The 23444-nt window shown below is 44.1% G+C and overlaps 1 protein-coding gene across 1 annotated transcript in view; it reads right to left on the bottom strand.

The window, feature by feature from the left end:
- Positions 1-23444, bottom strand: part of LOC137332318 (uncharacterized) — a 73758-nt gene that overhangs the window by 37457 nt on the left and 12857 nt on the right. Inside the window, exons 2-6 of the mRNA XM_067996058.1 lie at positions 21117-21226; positions 17549-17890; positions 15714-15983; positions 14360-14713; positions 14012-14281 (exon numbers count right to left, since the gene is read on the bottom strand). Of these exons, the coding sequence (XP_067852159.1) occupies positions 14012-14281; positions 14360-14713; positions 15714-15983; positions 17549-17890; positions 21117-21204 (1324 nt within the window). The 5' untranslated portion in view covers positions 21205-21226. The remainder of the gene's footprint in view (positions 1-14011; positions 14282-14359; positions 14714-15713; positions 15984-17548; positions 17891-21116; positions 21227-23444) is intronic.

Here is a 23444-nt window from a genome sequence, read left to right as displayed (position 1 = left end):
GTTTAAACTATGGAAGAGCAGGAATAGACTGAATGTTAGGTGGTTCTTCTTTTCCCAGAGAATTGTGAGCCTCTGGAATATATTGCGAGCTGGTGTTGTGGTGAGTGCTGACTCTCTGCCTTCAAGAGGCAGCTGGACTGGTTCCTGACTGGGGCAGAGAATGTATCATTTAGAAGGTTAGTGTTTTTATAGATAACACTTGGTCCATGTGATCTTCTGGACTGGTTTCGATTGCTTGAGGGGGTAGAAGAGGAATTTTACAGACTTTTTTTTCCCAGGTAAAGGGAGTACAGGCAGGAAGTGAATGGGTGACCACCAGGCAGAGTAAGAGGTGCAGGCAGGTAGTGCAGGGGTCCCCTGTGGCCATCCCCCTCTCAAACAGGTATACCGTTTTGGATACTGTTGGGGGAGATGGCTCACCAGGGGAAGGTGGCAGCGGCCAGGTTCATGGCACCGTGGCTGGCTCTGCTGCACAGGAGGGCAGGAAAAAGAGTGGCCGAGCTATAGTGATAGGGGACTCGATTGTAAGGGGAATAGACAGACTTTTCTGCGGACGCAACCGAGACTCCAGGATGGTATGTTGCCTCCCTGGTGCAAGGGTCAGGGATGTCTCGGAGCGGCTGCAGGGCATTCTGGAGGGGGAGGGTGAACAGCCAGTTGTCGTGGTGCATATAGGTACCAACGATATAGGTAAAAAACGGGATGAGGTCCTACAAGCTGAATTTAGGGACTTAGGAGTTAAACTAAAAAGTAGGACCTCAAAGGTAGTAATCTCAGGATTGCTACCAGTGCCACGGGCTAGTCAGAGTAGGAATGACAGGATAGCTAGGATGAATACGTGGCTTGAGAGATGGTGCCAGAGGGAGGGATTCAAATTCCAGGGACATTGGAACCGGTTCTGGGGGAGGTGGAACCAGTACAAATTGGATGGTCTGCATCTGGGCAGGACTGGAACCAATGTCCTAGGGGGAGTTTTTGCTAGTGCTGTTAGGGAGGGTTTAAACTAAAGTGGCAGGGGGATGGGAACCGATGCAGGAAGTCAGTGGGAAGTAAAGTGGTGACAGAAACAAAAGGCAGTAAGGGAGAGTGTACAAAACATGACCGGACAGATGGTCTGAGAAAGCAGGGCAAAGACCAAGGGAAGTCTAGATTAAACTGCATTTATTTCAATGCAAGAAGTCTGATGGGGAAGGTAGATGAACTCAGGGCATGGATGGGTACATGGGACTGGGATGTTATAGCTATTACTGAAACATGGCTAAGGGAGGGGCAGGACTGGCAGCTCAATGTTCCAGGGTACAGATGCTATAGGAAAGATAGAGCAGGAGGTAAGAGAGGAGGGGGAGTTGCGTTCTTGATTAGGGAGAACATCACGGCAGTAGTGAGAGGGGATATATCCGAGGGTTCGCCCACTGAGTCTATATGGGTAGAACTGAAAAATAAGAAGGGAGAGATCACTTTGATAGGATTGTACTACAGACCCCCAAATAGTCAATGAGAAATTGAGGAGCAAATATGTAAGGAGATTACAGACAGCTGCAAGAAAAATAGGGTGGTAATAGTAGGGTACTTTAACTTTCCCAACATTGACTGGGACAGCCATAGCATTAGGGGCTTGGATGGAGAGAAATTTGTTGAGTGTATTCAGGAGGAATTTCTCATTCAGTATGTGGATGGCCCGACTAGAGAGGGGCAAAACTTGACCTCCTCTTGGGAAATTAGTTTTAAGATAGCTATGGAGAATGATAGGTCTGGCCCAAAAGTTAAAATTCTAAATTGGGGAAAGGCCAATTTTGATGGTATTAGACAGGAACTTTCAGAAGTTGATTGGGAGAGTCTGATGGCAGGCAAAGGGACGTCTGGTAAGTGGGAGGCCTTCAAAAGTGTGTTAACCAGGGTTCAGGGTAAGCACATTCCTTATAAAGTGAAGGGCAAGGCTGGTAGAAGTAGGGAACCTTGGATGACTCGGGAGATTGAGGCTCTAGTCAGAAAGAAGAAGGAGGCATATGACATGCATAGGCAGCTGGGATCAAGTGGATCCCTTGAAGAGTATAGAGATTGCCGGAGTAGAGTTAAGAGAGAAATCAGGAGGGCAAAAAGGGGACATGAGATTGCTTTGGCAGATAAGGCAAAGGTGAATCCAAAGAGCTTCGACAAATACATAAAGGGCAAAAGAGTAACTAGGGAGAGAGTAGGGCCTCTTAAGGATCAACAAGGTCATCTATGTGCGGAACCACAAGAGATGGGTGAGATCCTAAATGAATATTTCACATCGGTATTTACGGTTGAGAAAGGCATGGATGTTAGGGAACTTGGGGAAATAAATAGTGATGTCTTGAGGAGTGTACATATTACAGAGAGGGAGGTGCTGGAAGTCTTAACGCGCATCAAGGTAGATAAATCTCCGGGACCTGATGAAATGTATCCCAGGACGTTATGGGAGGTTAGGGAGGAAATTGCGGGTCCCCTAGCAGAGATATTTGAATCATCGACAGCTACAGGTGAGGTGCCTGAAGATTGGAGGGTCGCAAATGTTGTGCCTTTGTTTAAGAAGGGCGGCAGGGAAAAGCCTGGGAACTACAGACCGGTGAGCCTGACATCTGTAGTGGGTAAGTTGTCAGAGGGTATTCTGAGAGACAGGATCTACAGGCATTTGGAGAGGCAGGGACTGATTAGGAGCAGTCAGCATGGTTTTGTGAAAGGAAAATCATGTCTCACAAATTTGATTGAGTTTTTTGAAGGGGTAACCAACAAAAAGATGAGGGCTGTGCAGTAGATGTGGTCTACATGGACTTTAGCAAAGCCTTTGACAAGGTACCACATGGTAGGTTGTTACATAAGGTTAGATCTCACGGGATCCAAGGTGAGGTAGCCAATTGGATACAAAATTGGATTGATGACAGAAGACAGAGGGTGGTTGTGGAGGGTTGTTTTTCAAATTGGAGGCCTGTGACCAGTGGTGTGCCTCAGGGATCGGTGCTGGGTCCGCTGTTATTTGTTATTTATATTAATGATTTGGATGAGAATTTAGGAGGCATGGTTAGTATTTTGCAGATGACACCAAGATTGGTGAAATTGTGGACAGTGAAGAAGGTTATCTAGGATTGCAACGGGATCTTGATAAATTGGGCCAATGGGCCGATGAATGGCAGATTGATTTTAATTTAGATAAATGTGAGGTGATGCATTTTGGTAGATCGAATCGGGCCAGGACCTACTCCGTTAATGGTAGGGCGTTGGGGAGAGTTAGAGAACAAAGAGATCTAGGAGTACAGGTTCATAGCTCCTTGAAAGTGGAGTCACAGGTGGATAGGGTGGTGAAGAAGGCATTCGGCATGCTTGGTTTCATTGGTCAGAACATTGAATGCAGGAGTTGGGATGTCTTGTTGAAGTTGTACAAGACATTAGTAAGGCCACACTGGGAACATTGTCTACAGTTCTGGTCACCCTATTATAGAAAGGATATTATTAAACTAGAAAGAGTGCAGAAAAGATTTACTAGGATGCTACCGGGACATGATGGTTTGACTTATACGGAGAGGTTGGATAGACTGAGACTTTTTTCCCTGGAGAGTAGGAGGTTTAGGAGTGATCTTATAGAAGTCTCTAAAATAATGAGGGGCGTAGATAAGGTAGATAGTCAAAATCTTTTCCCAAAGGTAGGGGAGTCTATAGCGAGGGGGCATAGATTTAAGGTGCGAGGGGAGAGATACAAAAGGGTCCAGAGGGGCAATTTTTTCACTCAAAGGGTGGTGAGTGTCTGGAACGAGCTGCCAGAGGCAGTAGTAGAGGCGGGTACAATTTTGTCTTTTAAAAAGCATTTGGACAGTTACATGGGTAAGATGGGTATAGAGGGATATGGGCCAAGTGCAGGCAACTGTGACTAGCTTAGTGGTATAAACTGGGCGACATGGACATGTTGGGCCGAAGGGCCTGTTTCCATGTTGTAAACTTCTATGATTCTATGATTCTATATTGACCCTGGTTTTTTTCTGTTTTTGCCTCTCCCAGGAGTTTACATGGCTGTGGGGGTGGGTGTGAGGGAGGGAGGTCGGGGGAGGGAAGAAGTATTTCGCCATGGTGATCCAGCCACCATGGTCTGGGGCAGGCTTGATTGGCCAGCTGGTCATTTCCTGCCCGTCAATTTCATATGTTTGTATGTTTGTATGTTCGGCCCCAGAGCCTCCATTGTGATCTTTGATAACAAATGCAAAGAGTTCATGGACATTTTTGTCCAAAATCAAGGCAGCCTCTGCCTCCTCTGCTCCCTTCTCTCCTCCATCTTACACACCATTAGTGGTCCTAGGCTTAGATGAGGAAGACATTTGCTGATCTCCCAAGGGTAGCTAAGATAAGTGTGCTCACACTTTGCCTTCTTTTACAATCTTACTTTCCAATTCATGCTATCAGCATTTCACTGCAAGCTTGATGGAGCATCAAGGTGGGAAAATGCCCAACTCTCTGACAACTGTTCACCCACTTTCCAAATGTACAAAAACATTGTACAATCGAGCATGCTGCCAACACAAGATATCTGCATACTGCGTGTCCACACACTCACATAAAGTGGTTGCTAGGTTTGGCACTAGGGTGGCATTGTCTCTGCTTTTCCCAATTCCAGCATATGTCTCTTTTGTATCTGCTTACTGAAGACTGCACATGTGAACAGATTTGTACCTAAAGGGGACCTCCCAACCAGAGTTCACTGACTCTGAGTAAATTCAGCAATTCCGTACTCCCAGTGTAATTTATTTTGACAGCGAAATGGGAAAAAAACTGTTTCCTTTGGTTTTCCACCCCAAAACCTATCCGCCCGAATTTCCTTCACTTTTTTTTACCCTTCCCATGATCTGCTCTGGGATCTGTCCACAGATGAGCTAATTTACATATACTATATATGTATGGGACAGCTAATGTTATTCCTAGATTTAAAAAGGGAGATAGAACAAGTCCAGGGAAATATAGACCTTTTAGCTTAATGTTGGTGGTCGGAACGATAATGGTGTCACCTTTACTCAAAGATGTAATAGAAAAACATCTAGAAACCGAAAAAATAATAAAGTATTGTTAACATGGATTTCAAAAGGAAAGGTCATGCTTGACCAACCTTATTGAATTCTTTGAAGAAGGAGCAGAAAGAGTAGACAAGGGTAATGTAGTAGATGTAATATACTTGGATTTTCAAAAGGCCTTCGATAAGTTACCACAGAGTAGTCTCATGTCTAAGGTCACAGCATGTGGATCAGGGGACAAGTAGCAGAATGGATAGCAAGCTGGCTGCAAAACAGAAAACAAAGAGCAGTGGTTAAAGACATTGGGGAAAACATTCGATAGGGGTCGTTTTTGGATGCAAGCAGCGCGATGCGCTCGTACCCCGTGCCCAATGACCCCTGCGCATGCATGATGCAAATTTGGACCCACCAGAGCACTTGCCTGCAATCAACGTTCCGTTCCAGGCCTTGCACATGGAATCAATGCAATCTGCACTTTCCACCACCAGAGGGAGCTCAATCTCTTAAAGGGAGGCTGTTTCTTAGAAAGCTCTTAAAGGTTGCTGGTACTTGTTATTTGCTGCAAATAACAGTCTTCTGTCTGCACAGAGTCTGAACGGAGATCAGACATCACACACATAAATCACAGATGCAGGTCCCATCCCTATGCTTACAAACTGTTGAGTTATGTTAAAACATTGAATAAAGCTTGTGTACCACTAAATCCCACATCCTCCAATCTGCATGCCGGACTTCACCAATCTGCCAGTTTGAGTTGGTACCAGACTTGTGAGAGTGTGTCCACCACGGTTCGCTGATGATGCACGAGAAGTCTTGGTGCAAGAAGTCGACAGAAGGAGGGGCACCCTACATCTGCCCAGGGGAGGGGGCAAGTGGCCCTCTAGTTATATGCTCAAAAGGCAGTGGGAGGCAGTAGGGGGCGAAGTCCATGCCAGCTGCATAGCATCACGAACATGAATGCAGTGCAGGAAGAAGTTCAATGCTTTGACATGAATGATCAAGCTGAGTGAAGTCAACTCTCAAGTGCCATCTCCTACCAATGCCCCACTAGCCACATCCATTGCTCCACGCACTACACTCCCATCACCCACATACCATCAAACTCTTTCAATCAGTGCTCGAATCTTCCAATCAGATGCTTCCTCTCACCGTCACACATTATCACTGTTGCAAGCTGCGCACTCTGGCAGCTATTCAACCATGATAGGCACATCACCCAGGCACACCTCCCGCTTTCTTGCAGGAGAAGGTGGCGCTTATCAGGAGGCAGCAAGTGGCAGTGGCATTCAGCCTCTCAAGCTTGTTCTGCCATTCAAGAAGATCATTGTTGACCTGTGACCTAACTCCATATACCAGCCTTAGTCAATATCCCTTAATACCCTTGGTTCACAGAAATCCATCAATCTCTGCTTTAAAATGCTTCACAATTGAGCTAGCATCAACTGCCATATGCAGAACAGCTCTCCAAACTTCTCCCACAAAAACATTCGCAAATGCACAGCAGCCAGAGGCAATAATCCCGCCACTAACCTGTAAATCCTGCACTGGTGGGGTGTCCTCCAGACATTCTAAGACACGTTCAGATGGTTGGGGTTAAGATTGTGCATTGAGTTAAGTCCCAAAATGGTGTCTTTCACTTTAAATCAGCGTTGCACACTGATTGAAACCATTTTCTCCCTACTTTACATGATTCCAGCGTTTCTTATCTGCGCCTGCGCAAACTCCTATATCAAGTTGGCGTCTGGCGCACATCACGCAGGAAACGTGCGTGCGCATCCAAGTCGCCATCTTGGATGTCGGAGAGGCCGTGTAGCGCAGAAACAACGGGCGCTACACGGCCCAATTTAGCGCCCATTTACTCAGACTGGCGGACGGTGGGAAGTGGTGTTCTGCAGGGATCAGTGCTGTTCGCCGTTTACAGAAATGATTTGGACTCGGGAATCGGAAGTACAATTTTAAAATTTGAGGATCACACTAAATTGGTAGGTATAGTTAATACTGAGAAAGACTGCGACAAAATATAAGAAGACATAAATAAACTTGCAGAATGGGCGTGTAAATGGCAAATGAATTTCAATCCACATAAGAGTGAGGTGGTGCATTTTGGTAGGAGGAATAAGGAGGCCACATACTTATTGGAAAATAAGAGTCTAAATGGGATAGAGGAGCAGAGGGATCCGGGGGTATAGATACACAAATCACTAAAAATAGCGAAGCAGGTTAAAAGGCCTTAAAAAAGCAAACAAAGCATTTGGGGTTCATTTCTAGATCGATAGAATTGAAAAGCAGAGAAGTTATGTTGAACTTGTATAGAACCTTGGTTAGACCACACTTGGAGGACAGCACACAGTTCTAGAATCATAGAAAGTTATGGCTTAGAAGGTGGCCATTTGGCCCATCATGTCTATACCGGCCGAGAAAGAGCTATCCAGCTTAATCCCACTTTCCAGCACTTGGTCCGTAGCCCTGTAGGTTACAGCACTTCAAGTGCACATCTAAGTACTTTTTAAATGAGTTGAGTATTTCTGCCTCTACCACCCTTTCAGGCAGTGAGTTCCAAACCCCCACCACCTTCTGGGTGAAAACATTTCTCCTCAGCTCCCCTCTAATCCTTCTACTTAATAATCTGAAACCCATGCCCCCTGGTCACTGAGCCCTCTGCTAAGGGAAATAGGTCCTTCCTATTCACTCTACCTTGGCCCCTCATAATTTTGTACACCTCAATTAAATCACCCCTCACTCCTCTGTTCCAATGAAAACAACCCCAGCCTATCCCATCTTTCCTCATAGCTAAAATTCTCCATTCTTGGCAACATCCTCGTAAATCTCCTCTGCACCCTCTCTCGTTCAATCACATCTTTCCTGTAATGTGGTGACCCGAACTGTATGCAGTACTCAAGCTGTGGTCTAACTAGTGTTTTATACAGTTCTAGCATAACCTCCCTACTCTTATATTCTAAAGAAAAGTACCTGTCCTGCTACCTTCAGGGATCTGTGGACATGCACTCCAAAGTCCCTCTATTCCTCTGCACCTCCCAGTATCTTCCCATTTATTTTGAATTCTGTTTCTTTGTTTGCCCTCTCCAAATGCATTCCCTCACACTTAAGAACATAAGAACATAAGAAATAAGAGCAGGAGTAGGCCATCCAGCCCCTTGAGCCTGCTCCGCCATTCAACAAAATCATGGCTGATCTTCTACCTCAAAGCCATTTTCCTGTACTATCCCCATATCCCTTAATACCTTTAATATCTAGAAATCTATTGATCTCTGATTTGAATGTACTCAATGACTGAGCCTCCACAACCGTCTGGGGTAGAGAATTCCAAAGATTTACCACCCTCTGAGTGAAGAAATTTCTCCTCATCTCAGTCCTAAACGGCCTACCCTTTATTCTGAGAATGTGACCCCTGGTTCTCGGTTCCCCAGCCAGGGGAAACATCCTCCTTGCATCTACCCTGTCGAGCCCTGTAAGAATTTTGTATGTTTCAATGAGATCACCTCTCATTCTCCTAAACTCTAGAGAATACAGGCCTAGTCTACTCAATCTCTCCTCATACGACAATCCCGCCATCCCAGGAATCAGTCTAGTGAACCTTTGTTGCATTCTCTCTATGGCAAGTATATTCTTTCTTAGGTAAGGAGACCAAAATTGTACACAATACTCCAGGTGCGGTCTCACCAAGGCCCTATATAATTGTAGTAAGACATCTTTACTTCTGTACTCAAATCCTCTTGTAATAAAGGCCAACATACCATTTGCCTTCCTAATTGCTTGCTGCACCTGCATGTTAGCTTTCAGTGACTCATGTACAAGGACACCCAGGTCCCTTTGAACATCAACATTTCCCAATCTCTTACCATTTAAATAATACTCTGCATTTCTGTTTTTCCTACAAATGTGGATAACTTCACATTTGTCCACATGATATTCCATCTTCCATGTTCTTGCCCATTCACTTAGCCTCCCCTTGAAGCCTCTTTGCATCCTCCTCACAACTCACATTCCCACCCAGTTTTGTGTCATCAGCAAACTTGGAAATATTACATTTGGTCCCCTCATCCAAATCATTGTTATAGATTGTGAATAGCTGGGGCCCAAGCACCGATCCCTGCGGTACCCCATGAGTCACAGTCTGCCGACCTGAAAAAGACCCGTTTATGGCTACTCTCTGTTTTCTGTCCATTAACCAATTCTCAATCCATGCCAGTATATTACCTCCAATTCCATGTGCTCTAACTTTGTTCACCAACCTCCTGTGTGGGACCTTATCAAAAACTTTCTGAAAATCCAAATACACCACATCCACTGGTTCTCCCTTATCTATTCTAATCGTTCCATTCTCAAAGAATTCCAATAGGTTTGTTCAACATGATTTCCTTTTCATAAATCCATGTTGACTCTGCCAAATCCTATTATTATTTTCTAAGTGTCCTGTTATCACATCCTTTAGAATAGATTCTAGTATTTTCCCTAGTGCAGATGTCAGGCTAACAGGTCTGTGGTTCCCTGTTTTCGCTCTCCTTCCTTTCTTAAATAGTGGGGTTACATTTGCTACCCTCCAATCTGCAGGAACCGTTCCAGAATCAAAAGAATTTTGGAAGATGACAACCAAAGCATCCACTATCTCTATAGCCATCTCTTTCAAAACCCTGGGATGTCGATCATCCGGTTTTTGGGATTTATCGACTTTCAGTCCCATTAATTTCTCTACGACTATTTTTTTACTAATACTAATTTCCTTCAGTTCCTCATTCTTGCCAGACCCTTGGTTCTCTAGTATTTCTGGGAGTTTTTTTGTGTCTTCTTCCATGAAGACAGACACAAAGGGCCCGATATTAGGAGGGAGGCGGGTTAGCAGCGGGGGGTCAACTGGGCGCGTGGGCAATTGCAGACTAATTGAAGGCACTTACCTTTGCTTCCAGGTTTCACGCTGGAAAGCTGCTCAGCGGGCGGACTGCGCAAGCGCATCATAGGTTGTCAGCTGGAGAAGCCCTATTTAAAGGGGCAGTCCTGCATTGAATGATGCGGCAGAAAATATGCAAAATTACAGCATGGAGCGCCCAAGGGAAAGGCTGCTCTCAGGTTTCATGATGCCTTACTCCAGGTCTTACTGGATGGGGTGAGGAGGAGGGGGAGGACAGAGATCTTCTCCCCAGTGGATGGGAGGAAGTGGCCTGCCTCTGCCACCAGGGAGGCTTGGCTCGAGGTGGCAGAGGAGGTCACCAGCACCACCAACATATCACGCACCTGCATACAGTGCAGGAGGCGCTTCAATGACCTAAGTAGGTCAGCCAAAGTGAGTACACTTACTCACTCCCCTACACTCCATCTGCCACATCACCGCCCCCACCCCACATCTCCTTCTGCACTGCGAACACTACTCTATCACATCACCCCTCAAACCCACTCAAAGCTCATCCGCATCTTACCTGCAGTTACTCACCTCGCCAGTACTCATCCCACCACTACCACTCAACCCAATCCTCATACAATCTCATGGCTCTGTCTCATACTCACTCTCTGATGCATCTCTTTCATGGTCAGCCTCACTCAACCTGCCACTACCTGTGCTGCATCCACAGGTCATGCATCACATATGTGCAGTAGGAAGCGTAAGGCAAATGTTTCATGAGCATGAAGGGAATGCACAAGGGTGTTTGAGGGTTTGTCATGGTTTTTACTCATATTTGATTTCTGATCAACTCACATTACATATTATATTGGCACCACTACTGCCACATCTTTGCAAATCGTGTCTGGTTTGTGCAATAATGCCCTTTCCTGAGGATCAGTATGAAGACTCGCAACTGATGCCACCCATTGTGTCACTGCAGAGTGGTTGTAGGTGTATTTTCAGGGCTCTTTTGTGCAGACGACTGAGAGACGTCGGCGATGTCCCCGGTGGCACCCTGGAAGGATGTGGAGGAGAAGTTGTTGAGGGCAGTGGTGACTTTGACAGCGACAGGTAAGAAGATGGTGCTCGAGCCAGCTGGGAGCAGCTCGGCATGAAGGAGGCTGCAGATGTCCATGAGTATAAGTCGAGTGACTCTGAGCCTCCATGTGCACTACTGCTCAGAGAGGTCTAGGAAGCTGAGCCTTGGTCTGTAGACCCTGTGGCGAGGGTAGTACCTTCTGCGACGCATCTCTCTCTGCGGTTGCCCTCCCACCTGCTGTGCAGGTGGATGTGTCACAGCACTGTGTTGTGGAGCTCCACGTGTCAGAGGTGGACGGTGTGACCAGTGATGCTGTTCGTCCTCCGAGGAGGTCATGACTGCAGCTATGGCGTCCCCCATCCGGATGATGTACGTTTGAGGGGGTCCGCAAGGTAGGTAAATGTGTTTGTACACCGGGGTTGAGGTTGCAAGTTGGTGACTTTGATTGTCAGAAGGAGGGTGGAGGAGGCCAAATTTTGTCAGAGTGGCCTCCTGCAATGAGTGAGGGCTCCCCCCTCCCCACCTGTCAAATGGACCTTTGCAGCTGCCACAGGCTGGTGGCTGCAACACATCCATTTCAACTGGGAGTGTTTCCCCCAGTACGGGAAACAGTCTCAGTTGTTTGGAAAATCCCACCCCTCCTAAAATATCATATCAATCAGGTCTGCAAATGACCTGAAGTACCTACTTAATTAGTTTAAGTGGCATCCCGCCGGCTTTAATTGCTGGCGGGAGTCCCACATGCGGGGGCTGCGCGTCCATGTCAGCGCATCACTGGGGAACCCGGAAGTGGGACGCTTGGAGCCGGGCTCCGGACCCGCCCCGGGAATCCCCGATTTTCGGAGCCCTCCCCAGCCACGAACCTGCCGGCTCAGAGGTCCAAAAATCGAGCCCAAAGTATTTGTTTAATTTCTCTGCCATTTCCTTATTCCCCATTATAAATTCTCCTGTCTGTGTCTGTAAGGGACCCACATTTGCCTTCGCCAGTCTTTTCCTTTTTACATACCTATAGAAGCTTTTACAGTCCGCTTTTATGTTTCTCACTAGTTTACTCTCATTCTATTTTCCCTTTCTTTATCAATTTCTTGATCCTCCTTTGCTGAATTCTAAAATGCTCCCAATCCTCAGATTTACTGCTTTTTCTGGCAACTTTATATGCCTCTTCCTTTGATTTAATATTCTCTTTAATTTCTCTTGTTAGCCATAGTTGGACCACTTTTCCTGTTGGATTTTTGTGCCTTAAAGGTATATATATTTGTTGCAAATTATGTATTAATTCTTTAAATGCTAGCCATTGCCTGTCCACCATCATACCTTTTATTGTAGTTCCCCAATCAACCATCACCAACTTGCACCTTATACTTTTGTAATTTCCTTTGTTTGGATTTATGACCCTAGTTTCAGATTGAACTACATCACTTTCAAACTTAATGAAGAATTCTATCATATTGTGGTCACTCTTTCCTAAGGGCTCCTATACAACAAGATTATTAATTAGCCCTTTCTCATTGCTCAATATTAGATCTAAAATAGCCTGTTCTCCAGATTGAATTCCATTTCCCATTTTTCTGCCCACCTGACTAATCCATTGATATCTTCCTGCAGTCTACAGCTTTCCTCCTCACTATCAACCACATGGCCAATTTTTGTATCATCTGCAAACTTCTTAATCATGCCCCTTGCATTTCGGTCTAAATCATTAATATATACCAAAAAAGCAAGGGACCTAGTACTGAACCCTGTGGAACCCCACTGGAAACAGCCTTCCAGTCACAAAAACACCCGTTAACCATTACCCTTTGCTGCCTGCCACTGAGCCAATTTTGGATTCAATTTGTCACTTTCCCTTGGATCCCATGGGCTTTTACTTTTCTGACCAATCTGCCATGTGGGACCTTGTCAAAAGCCTTGCTAAGTAGATTACATCAAATACGCTATCCTCATCGCCCCTCCTTGTAATCTCCTCAAAAGGAGGAGCTCAAAAATCTCCATATTACAAAATAGATATGGAGGCACTTGAGAAGATACGAAAAAGATTTACAAGGATGATACCAGAACAGAGAGGTTATAACTATCAGGAAAGATCGAACAGGCTGGGGCTCTTTTCTCTAGAAAAGTGAAGGCAAAGAGCTGACCTTTTACAGATCTTTGAAATTATAAAGGACTTTGATAGGATAAATGTAGAGAAGATGTTTCCACTTAGGGGGATGTTCAAAATTAGGGGCCATAAGTACAAGATATAGTCACTCATTAATGCAATAAAAAGTTGAGGAGAAACTTCTTAACCCAGAGAGTTGCTGGAACGTGAAACTTGCTACCAATTGGAGTAGTTGAGGCGAATAGCACAGATGCCTTTAAGGGAAAACGAAATAAGTATATAAGGGAGCAAGGAATAGAAGGATATGCGTGTAGGGTTGGATGAAGTAACGGGCAAAGAGGCTCTTGTGGAGCATAAACACTGGCATAGACCAGTTGGGCCAAATGGCCTGTTTCTATGCTGTAAATTCTATGTAATATATGCAATAATGAGGGCCAATGACTCTGCAGGCTCGAGTTTCCTGCTTTTGCACTCACAATGCACCAGCCCGAAATTAGAATGACAGTGATGAGAAACAGTTGTTTCCAGGATCAGCTGGGACAGGCAGAAAAGAAGAATTTTTCAGAGCCTGAAGAGTGGAGAGTCTCAATTGCAATTTTTGCAGCTGGGAATTACATTTTGCTGTGATTTTTTTTGGGTATTCTGCCACGACATTCTGATTGATTTTGGATAAGGAACCCAATGGAAACGGCTCCTGAACAAATTTGCTGTCAAAAAAAAAGGTCTTACCCTGGCTCTGCGTTTTTACCAAGAACGTAGCTGAGACATACAGACCAGGAAATTTCCAGTCTCGATCCCAGGCTTTGCTGAGTTATCACAGGGTAAATTTTCTGAGGCTCTGCAGCACTGGTAGAGCCTCACACACAGGATATAAAGGATGGGTTACTTCTGGCAAAAAGACCAATAAGTGACAAGAATATTCTATCGAGGTTATAACTATAAAGATCAAACCATATGTCACTCACCACTGGGCTCCAGATAGTACGGGACGAAAACCTGGGGCCTATTTTGAAAAAACAAAGCACATATCCAGTTCTCTTTGCCTCTGTCAACTTTCTGAATATTCAGTCTCAATGATTTCTCTTCCCCATTCCATCCATTCAATGTTTTTTCTCCAACAGTTTTGCCATCACTATTTATCCAAACAAGTCTGATTGATTCAGTGACATCAGAGACAGAGCAGGTCAGGGTAACGGTGTCTCCCTCAGTCACTGCATCAGATGGTTCAGCTGTGACTGTGTAAACAAGAAAATCATTTAGATTTTAAACAATGACTTTATTACTGAAAACAACGGCAACAATCTGTCTCCTACCTTTAACTGTGATTAGTTTAATGGTCACATATTCATATGATCCCAGAGAACATGTGTAAACTCCGGCATCTTCAAACAGTACAGGGACAATCCTGAGACTGAAGTTCTCGCCATTAAAATTTGCCATTGTGGGAACCAGTCGATTCCCAAAGTAGGTCCTGTTTACATTGATGTGCTCAGATTTCGAAGCAGATGCTATTTCTTTCTCCTGATTCTGAAGATGATGTGACCTCCAGGCCCATGCAGCAGTATTGTAAGAATAAACATAATAATGATAATAATCATAGCAAATCAGGTAGAGTTCACTGTGATCTGTGCCTGACCGATAAAGTGTGTAACTTTTATCATATAAATCTGCAAGAGAGAGACAGAGAACAAAGTGTTAGAATTTTACAGGTCCCGAGATACAGAGAAAACCCGGAATAATTACTGGCCACAATTATATAAAACTATTTTGTGCTTTGATCATCATTACATCATTTTTTAAAGTGTTGTTAAAGATATGAACTGTTTAAGAATTTTACAGCTTCGAAGAATTCAATTCCCATCAGACCACAGAAATGTTTAAACAATGAAACCTTTTTGATTTTTAATATGATGAGATTTTTGTGCTATTGAAGACACCATGACATCACAGGCCCAGTGTTATGAGATTCAGTCAGTAACATGGAGTCCTGCAGGTGGCGGCTGCAGGTTGTGTAGAACTAAAGTTTTGCACGGATCCATTTTGCTGACCCAAATATGGTTTCCTTCAGGCAAGTACAATCCTCATTTATATGGAATAATTATTCAAAAAAGGGCCCATGCAGAATTTCACAAGTGTTTGAAAAATTCTGCCTCCAGTGCTCACCTCACCCATGTAAAATGGGCACATGTCAGCTCCATGGGCTTGGCCCACTTTAACATAATCCTTAAAGTAAGGTCACTGTTGTTTGAGTTGTTGACAACTTGTAGGTTATTTCACAGTGAACATCTGTCTCCTATATGTAACATTTTGCACAGAGTTTATACCTGTGCTTTCTACTTCTGCTAAATCCTTCAATTTGCTAAACAAGACTATCCCACAGTCTTTTTAATTGCTGCTGCAATACAACTTGGCAGCTAACAAAGTGAGAAGGTTGGGAATACTTTACTTATTGTCCAGTGAGTACTTGAAATAGCAGCAGCACTCGGTTAGGAGTGGCACTGAGGGGAGAGCGGCCAGTATTTTGTTCAATGTTGACATGTGCACCAGGCCCCCACATGCTGACTGTAAGCATGAAGTGTTGATGTTTGACATGTATGACTCCACTTTGTATGTAACAGTTTTACATTAGTAACTGTTTAATATCTACTGTGAGGTAACTGCACCTACCCTGGGTCACAGGAAAATCTGCTTTTCCTGTGAGAATAATGGATCCATTTTCCTGCACTTCACACACATACAACTCCTTATCCTCTACTTTAACATGTTTGATTATCAGATAGACTGTGTTCTTTATTCGGATATGATCAGTGTTCCTCCTGTTCTGCTGAGATGAGTCCCTTTGTTTCCATTGAAGACTGACTGTATCTGAGAGTTTGGAGATGGTACAGCTGAGTATAACGTCACTGCCCACCACAGCATGCTGTGGACTTGACTCAACTGTGAAAACAGATAAATAAATTGTAGTACAGTTTACTGTAAGTAGTTGCATTCTAGAACAATTAGGTTCTAACTGACCTTAGGATGAGCTCATTATTGTACCTTGTTTCATTAAAGAATCAGACCAGATTACACACAAGTGCATCTCAGCCGTAGAATATGATAGTGAGGCCAAAAATTCTAAGTGAGGCAGAGCAGGGCTTTATTGCTGACCCTGTGGGAATATCCGGGGTCAGGTCATGGTTACATAGTCTGGATGGCATTTGTGGATGCCCACCCCTCAATAGACAGGTGATGGAAACTCACCAGAGGAGGGTGTGCTGGAAATGTAGTGCCCATATTATCAGACATGGAATAAGCTCATGGCATATTGTGTTCTCAATGTGCCTAGCACACTTCAGTAAGACCAACCAACACATGCACAGGGAGCATGTGCACAAAATCCACATCAAAAGTACAGCCCCAGAGGTTAGTAAAATTATGGGGCTCCTGAAATGCATCTGTGCAGGGCCCCAATCATTGAGTATTCATGAGGAACGGCACTTCAGGAACTGCGTGTTCGAAAATGCCCAACCTTACTTTCAGTCCCAGCAACAACATGGCAAGTAATAATCAAATCTTCAACAGGGACTTTGTTTTGAACGCCAGGTGAAAATAATGATGGCATCCATTGGCTGCTGATGCCTAACACTCTGGTACAGAACCCAGGTGGCATTCCCCGTGTACCATGCACTGTGTACCATGAGCATCACTAAAAAATGTAAATTAGTTGATTTTCTATTATGGTCAACTCATTCTGGTGCAGTTGGGGCCAAAACCTCAGAAGCACTGGTCCAGGGCAAGTACAGTCAGGATCATATTTTGGTCTCTGTGACACTTCATGATTGGATTATATTTTGTATCAAATTCATTTGACAGTGACCTTAGCCTCATTTAGATGTTAAAACACATCAACCAATCAGGGTATGTCGCTGTTTAGCAATATGCTTAGTTGGCAGACTCTAAAGATTATGATTTATTTGTACTAATGGTTTTAAGTACAATTGAGTTGATGCAATTTATCTATTTTTCTCTGCCATGTTTCTCCTTCATTTCCTGAAGGTGTTAACTCCTTGGCAGAGGACAAGTTCTCCGGACACTTGACATACTCTTGAACCTCAACTAAGTGACACATCGAATAGGTTCACTGGATAGCAATATACTGGCCAAACTTATACCTGTCCCAGGTTACTGGGGCCTACTACTACAAGTGAACTATTGGTTTCATAACAGAATTCATTACATTTTACAGAGAGTCCATCAGTGTATAGATCAGAATACTCTCTGGAAAGGGTGATTTTCTCATTTTGCTACTTGTGGTGAAATTGTCAAAATGCTTTCACTCATGTTGACCATTTCAGGGGAAATAATGAACAAAATCTTTCCCCTGGTTGTTTTAATGAGAGATGCACTCTGCACTGGGTGATATAAATCTCACGTAATCATGTCAATCTCTTATCTTTACACATGAAATTATTTACAGAGAATAAATTTATTGAACCTTTTCTAGTCTTTGTCCCACTCACCTTTGATCCCAAATATTTCGTACTGTTTCCGGATTTTATTTCTGGGCTGTGTCTGAGTCCAGGTGAACAATCCCGCAAGTTCAAAGGTGGGATTTCGAATTCTCAGATTAATGGTACCCGGATCCCGCTGTATCATCGAGTACAAGTCATTGTTTCTAAAGTGATCGCTCCATTGTACATTCCACCGGCCATAATAATCTTTGTAAAAAGTAACCAGCCGCTGGATTGGTTGCCCTGAGTGTGGTTTCCATTCCCAGACAACAGGGCCATTTCCAGGATTGTCTGGTCCTTTTAGTGGAAAGTCATTTCTCTTGTCCAAAAAATAAATATGATTTGGGTTTCCTGCGAGAAAGAGGAACAATGTAAACATTTTAATATCAAATCGCAACTCCTTAGTCGCATGTTTGTAATTATTAATATTGGACTTCATATATTTTCAGTCATATTTTTATATTCAATGGATTCAGCAATGACACAGACACGCCCCTGTGTAGAGCTGTCTGTCTGGAATAATCAGGCCTAATCCAGTGATACTTTAAGACATTAGAGGGTAAATTTCGGCCACTGCACTCTGACCTCATGGGCTGGTGGTGTCCAATTTCACAATATGTATTTCCAGCATTTGCTGGGAGTGCGGAAGGGGAATCGTTCCTCCCATATTGTTAAGAAATTTGAAATACTGTCGCAATAATCAGCATTCTCCTAAAATTGAATTCAGTACTGATGCAGTCATATCAATTCTGGCTCAAAAATCAGGACAACGATCTTTAAAAGTGGTCTACATAAGAACATAAGAAATAGGAGCAGGAGTAGGTCATACAGCCTCTTGAGCCTGATCTGCCATTTAATAAGATCATAGCTGATCTTCGATCTCAACTCTACTTCCCTGCCCGATCCCCATATCCCTTGGTGCCTTTAATATCTAGAAATCTGTTGATCTCTGTTTTGAATGTACTCAGTGACTCAGCATCCACAGCCCTCGGGTAGAGAATTCCAAAGATTCACCACCCTCTGAGTGAAGAAATTCCTCCTCACCTCAGTACTAAATCGCTCACCCCTTATCCTGAGACTATGACCCCTAGTTCTAGACTCTCCAGTCAGTGACCTCTCCTCTTGTGCAATGCACAGTAAGTTGTTGCTTCTCCTGGACCACCGGTGACCAGGCTACCCACAGGACTACCTATAACAAAGGGAGGCAGGATTTTCCATTTTGCCATAATCTGGCTGTAGGTCAGCGTGACAGACTCTGTCTTCCCCCACCGCAAACCCCAGGGAATTTTCTCAGGCCAGCCTAATTTCCATAATTATGGCGGCTCCCAGCAGGATTCGTGCTTTGATCCGAGGAACCCACCTGGGAGAGGGAGGAAGATGATTGCTGTAGGTCTCAAGTGCATGCAGCAGATCAGGACTGAATACCTGTGAGGCAGCAGAGGAGGAGGGGCAACTTTTGCAAAATTACAAATTTGGCCGTGTGATTGATCACCTCATGATCAATTGACTTGCTTCAGAAAGATCTTTGAAACTTAATTCCCCTCCCACACACCATTGCAACGCTGGATGCTGGGAACATGCTGCTGTCCTTTGTGATCCAGCATCGCTGTGGCAGTATTGATGGAGAATGTAACATCAGATAACACTTGGTCACTCCACGCTCTTTGAATAAACCTGTCCATATTTCGGTCCATATATTCAGTGAAGTGATGACAATCTGCAGGGAGCAGGCCGTCGGAACCACACCCCCACTTTCTGACTCTGCCGACCACAATCTATCCAAAATTGGGCAAGAAGGGAGAGCAGAATCCTCTCCCATTATGATCCCAAAAGATCGGCAAGGCTCCTTCATTGAGGAGTTCAGTGCAGAGAAGGTTACAATGATGCACTAATACACAAGGAGGAAGCACTGTATCATGTCGCCTTCACTGCAGGCAGTGTTACAGAGAAAAACAGAACAATTCCATTATACATTCAGTGTATCTATTCCTAGTTATCAGAACATACAACATTACTACAAAAAATAATCAAATCCTTACCTAAGAAAGGATATACTTGCAATAAAGGGACTGCAGTGAAGGTTCACCAGACTGATTCCTGGGATGGCAGGACTCTCGTATGAGGAGAGATTGGGTCGACTCGGCCTGTATTCACTCGAGTTTAGAAGAATGAGAGGGGATCTCCTTGAAACATATAAAATTCTGACAGGGCTAGACAGACTGAATATATTTATGAAGGAGCGAGCGAGATTTCAAGACACAAAAGGCATCAAGGGGTATGGGGAGAGAGCAGGAATATGGTATTAAGATAGAGGATCAGCCATGATCATATTGAACGGCGGAGCAGGCTCAAAGGGCCGAATGGCCTACTCCTGCTCCTATTTTCCATGTTTCTATGTTTCTAAATAAAAAGAGAGGACAAGGCTGAATCCCATGTTACAGAAAATAAAGGCTCCACATTTCCTTGCAACTCCTGCTCTACAGGGGGCAGTATCAGGATGGAGAGGATCTCGTGGGAGAGAAACTGCGGGGAGCTTTGGGAGTGCTGTGGGAAGCACTCCTGCTCCTCCTGGCCCCCTAGCGGTGATTTAAATGCACTTACCTCATGGATCCAGCCTTTCTCCCCTCCTTTTATCTGCCGGGAATCCTGCGGCCCGCGAAACCCGGCCTCCGTGGGTTAAAAATGAAAATTCGGTAAAAAGGAGACACGCAGCCTCATTGAAAGCTTTTACTGACTGACCCGCCTCCTGAGAGCAGGTTGGTCTCCCTCTCCCGACCCGCCTCCCTTAAACTCGGAAGTAGCCGCGTTGGAGCCGGGTTGCGATCGCGCTGCAAATTTCTATTATTTTAACATCCCACCCGTTCCCAACCCACCCGTTCTAGGAGGTTAAAATTCCCCCCACATGTCTTGATTAAATAGCAACTCACATCACATCAAAAACAAATGGCTCCGTGCAGACTGTATTAACAGTAAAGTTTAAACACAAAGTTTGGACAGTAAATCCAAATGTAACCCAAAGTGAGCAACATTGACAAACATTCTTAGACTTTTACAAATTATGTTTGATCAAACTGTAGCTGTGAGTTGTCCAGGCTCAAACAACAAACGATTCTCAATTATTCCTGATTTTATAAACATTCATTGACATTTAAATATAGTTATTCTTTTTGAAACCATTCTATATCACATCCAATCTGTTAGGCTGTTGAATTATCAAATATCATGGAATATAGAAAGTGCTTCACAGAGTGAGTGTGACACTTTGAAATGTGACAACTTGCTGTGTGATGAAGTTTGCGATATGTAAGAGTAGATGGACAGATGAATGGATAAACAGAGTGATCGATAGATCGGGAAAAGGAGATGAAGAGCAATGAGAAATATGTTAACATTTTTTATTTTATTAAGTTGTTCCATTGATTGAATCTGAAAAGAAAACTTCCTCATCCTGTTTAAAGGAGCAGGGACATGAAAATAAAGACCTTACTTGCTTTCTGAATAGTAGGTGCGTGATTTCATTAAACACGATGATAAAGTCAAACAATATGAATGTGATTGGTGGAAAAAAGGCACTTACTCTGAGCGAAAACAGACCGAAGTAGAAACACAAAGAAACTGAACATCAAACCAGCTGACATTTTGCTGCCGAAGAATGGGAGACTCATTTTGCAGATTCAGTCTCTTTGCCTGTAAGAAATATACATATAGATATATAGATATATAGATATAGTACCAGAAAACCATCAAAAGTAAATATGAGGCACTTGCAAAAGACTTCTCCACCATAATTTTCACTTAAACATAGTTAAATAAAATTAATCAGAAAACTTATGAATTTCATATAACTGAGGGTACGAAATAACAGCAATTAACATTTTCTTATTCAATGTTGCTCCATTTATTGATCATGTCGATATAATAACATGCTTTCAACGGCATTATCATCACCAAATCCCCCACCATCAACATCCTGGGGGTCGCCATTTACCAGAAATTCAACTGTACCAGCCATATATAAGCCGTGGCTACTAGAGCAGGTCAGAGGCTGGGTATTCTGTGGCGAGTGGCTCGCCTCCTGACTCCCCAAAGTCTCTCCATCACCTACATCGCACAATCAGGAGTTTGATAGAATAGTCTCCACTTGTAAGGATGAGTGCAGCTGCAACAACACTCAAGAAGGTCAATGGCATCCAGGACAAAGCAACCCATCCACCACCTTAAACATTCATTCCCTCCACCACCGGCACACCGTGGCTGCAGTGTGTCCTATCTACAGGATGCTTTGCAGCAACTCGCCAAGGCTTCGTCGGCAGCACTGCCGAAACCTATGACCTCCACCACCTAGAAGGACGAGGGCAGCAGGTGCGTGGGAATACCATCACCTCCAAGGTGCTCGCCAAGTCACACACCATCCCGACTTGGAAATATATCGTCGTTACTTCATCTTTGCTCAGTCAAACTCCTGGAATTCCCTACCTAACAGCATTGTGGGAGTATCTTCACCACATGGACTGCAGTGGTTCAAGAAGAAGGCCCACCACCACCTTTCCAAGGGCAACTAGGGTTGGGCAAAAATGCCAGCCTTGCCAGCGACGCCCATATCCCAAGAATGAATTACAAAAAAATGTTTGTTGTGCCTTTTTGAAAGACCTTTACCAGGCTGTTTTGCCGCCTAGTGAAAGGATATTACAGGATATCATCTCACAGCCCGATGTAAAGTAATATAAGCTACAGGTCAGGATTAGGGTTAAAATAACTGGTTACAAAAAGGTAAGCCTTGGTGTGTTTGTCACTGAAACTGAGCCAAATCAGAGTCAACTTCGTTCCATCGCACCTGTGCACCACTACATTTTGTAAGTCAGTTGTGTGATCTATTTGGCAGCTGGTACACTCTGTATTAAGTTATGAAATTCTTTGTAAATCAGATTCTACATGATTGAAATCAGCAGCCTGGAGTTGGAAATAGTCTGTCTTCAGGCTGTGGCTTCGAGACTTAGAAATTCGACGGCTCAGCGCCCATTTTATGTCCACTAAATGGCCTCCTAAGCTTCCAATATGGCGGGCAGCGATGTCCTGAGGTTGAGATGATTGGCCTCCAATGACCACAACCAACTTCCTTTGTGTCAGACATGACTGCAGTCGCTGGAGAGTATTACCCTCATCCCCATTGACTGCAGTTTTACTAGGGCTCCTTGGTGCTGCACTCGGTTGAATGCTGCCTTGATGTGAAGGGCAGTATATAAATACAAGTTCTTTCTGTCTAATATGTTTGCACATGCACATGTGTGTGTTTCTGTATGTGTGTGTGCATGTGAACCTGGGTTGGAATGATGTTGAAGAGACACCATTCCTTCCACAAGTTTTCTGTCTTTGTGTTTGTTCTCTCAGCAGTACTTCTTGTTCCTCTGCATCTCAGGCAAAATCTTCATAATTAAATGACTACCTCCAGGGTTGGGCTCTTCCGGATGGATACAAAGGTAATTGCTCACTATAATCGTCAATGCCATCCCTCCTTTTTATAGAGCCATTGAAGATTACATCTGGGAAGAATTTAGCCCGTCTTGACTGGAGCAGCACTTTGCTAGAACATTCTGCCTCAACCATACCTGTAGCATTTATGTAGCGCCTTTCAAGACCTTACGACATCCCAAAGCGCTTTACAGCCAATAAGGTACTTTTTGAAATGTAGTCACTGTTGTAATGTAGGAAATGCAGCAGCCAATTTGTGCACAGCAAATTCCCACAAACCAATTAAATAAGTGACCAGAGTATCTGTTTTTCTTGTTGGTTGAGGGACAAGTGATCACCAGGACATGAGGAGAACACCACTGCTCTCCTACGAATAGTGCATTGGGAACTTTAACATTTGCCTGAGAGGGCAGACAGGATATCAGTTTAACGTCTC

The sequence above is a fragment of the Heptranchias perlo genome, chromosome 14 (genome assembly GCF_035084215.1).
Source record: "Heptranchias perlo isolate sHepPer1 chromosome 14, sHepPer1.hap1, whole genome shotgun sequence".
NCBI lineage: Eukaryota > Metazoa > Chordata > Chondrichthyes > Hexanchiformes > Hexanchidae > Heptranchias > Heptranchias perlo.
The sequence above is the reverse complement of the archived record's forward strand: the minus strand, read 5'-3'. Positions and strand labels throughout refer to the sequence as shown.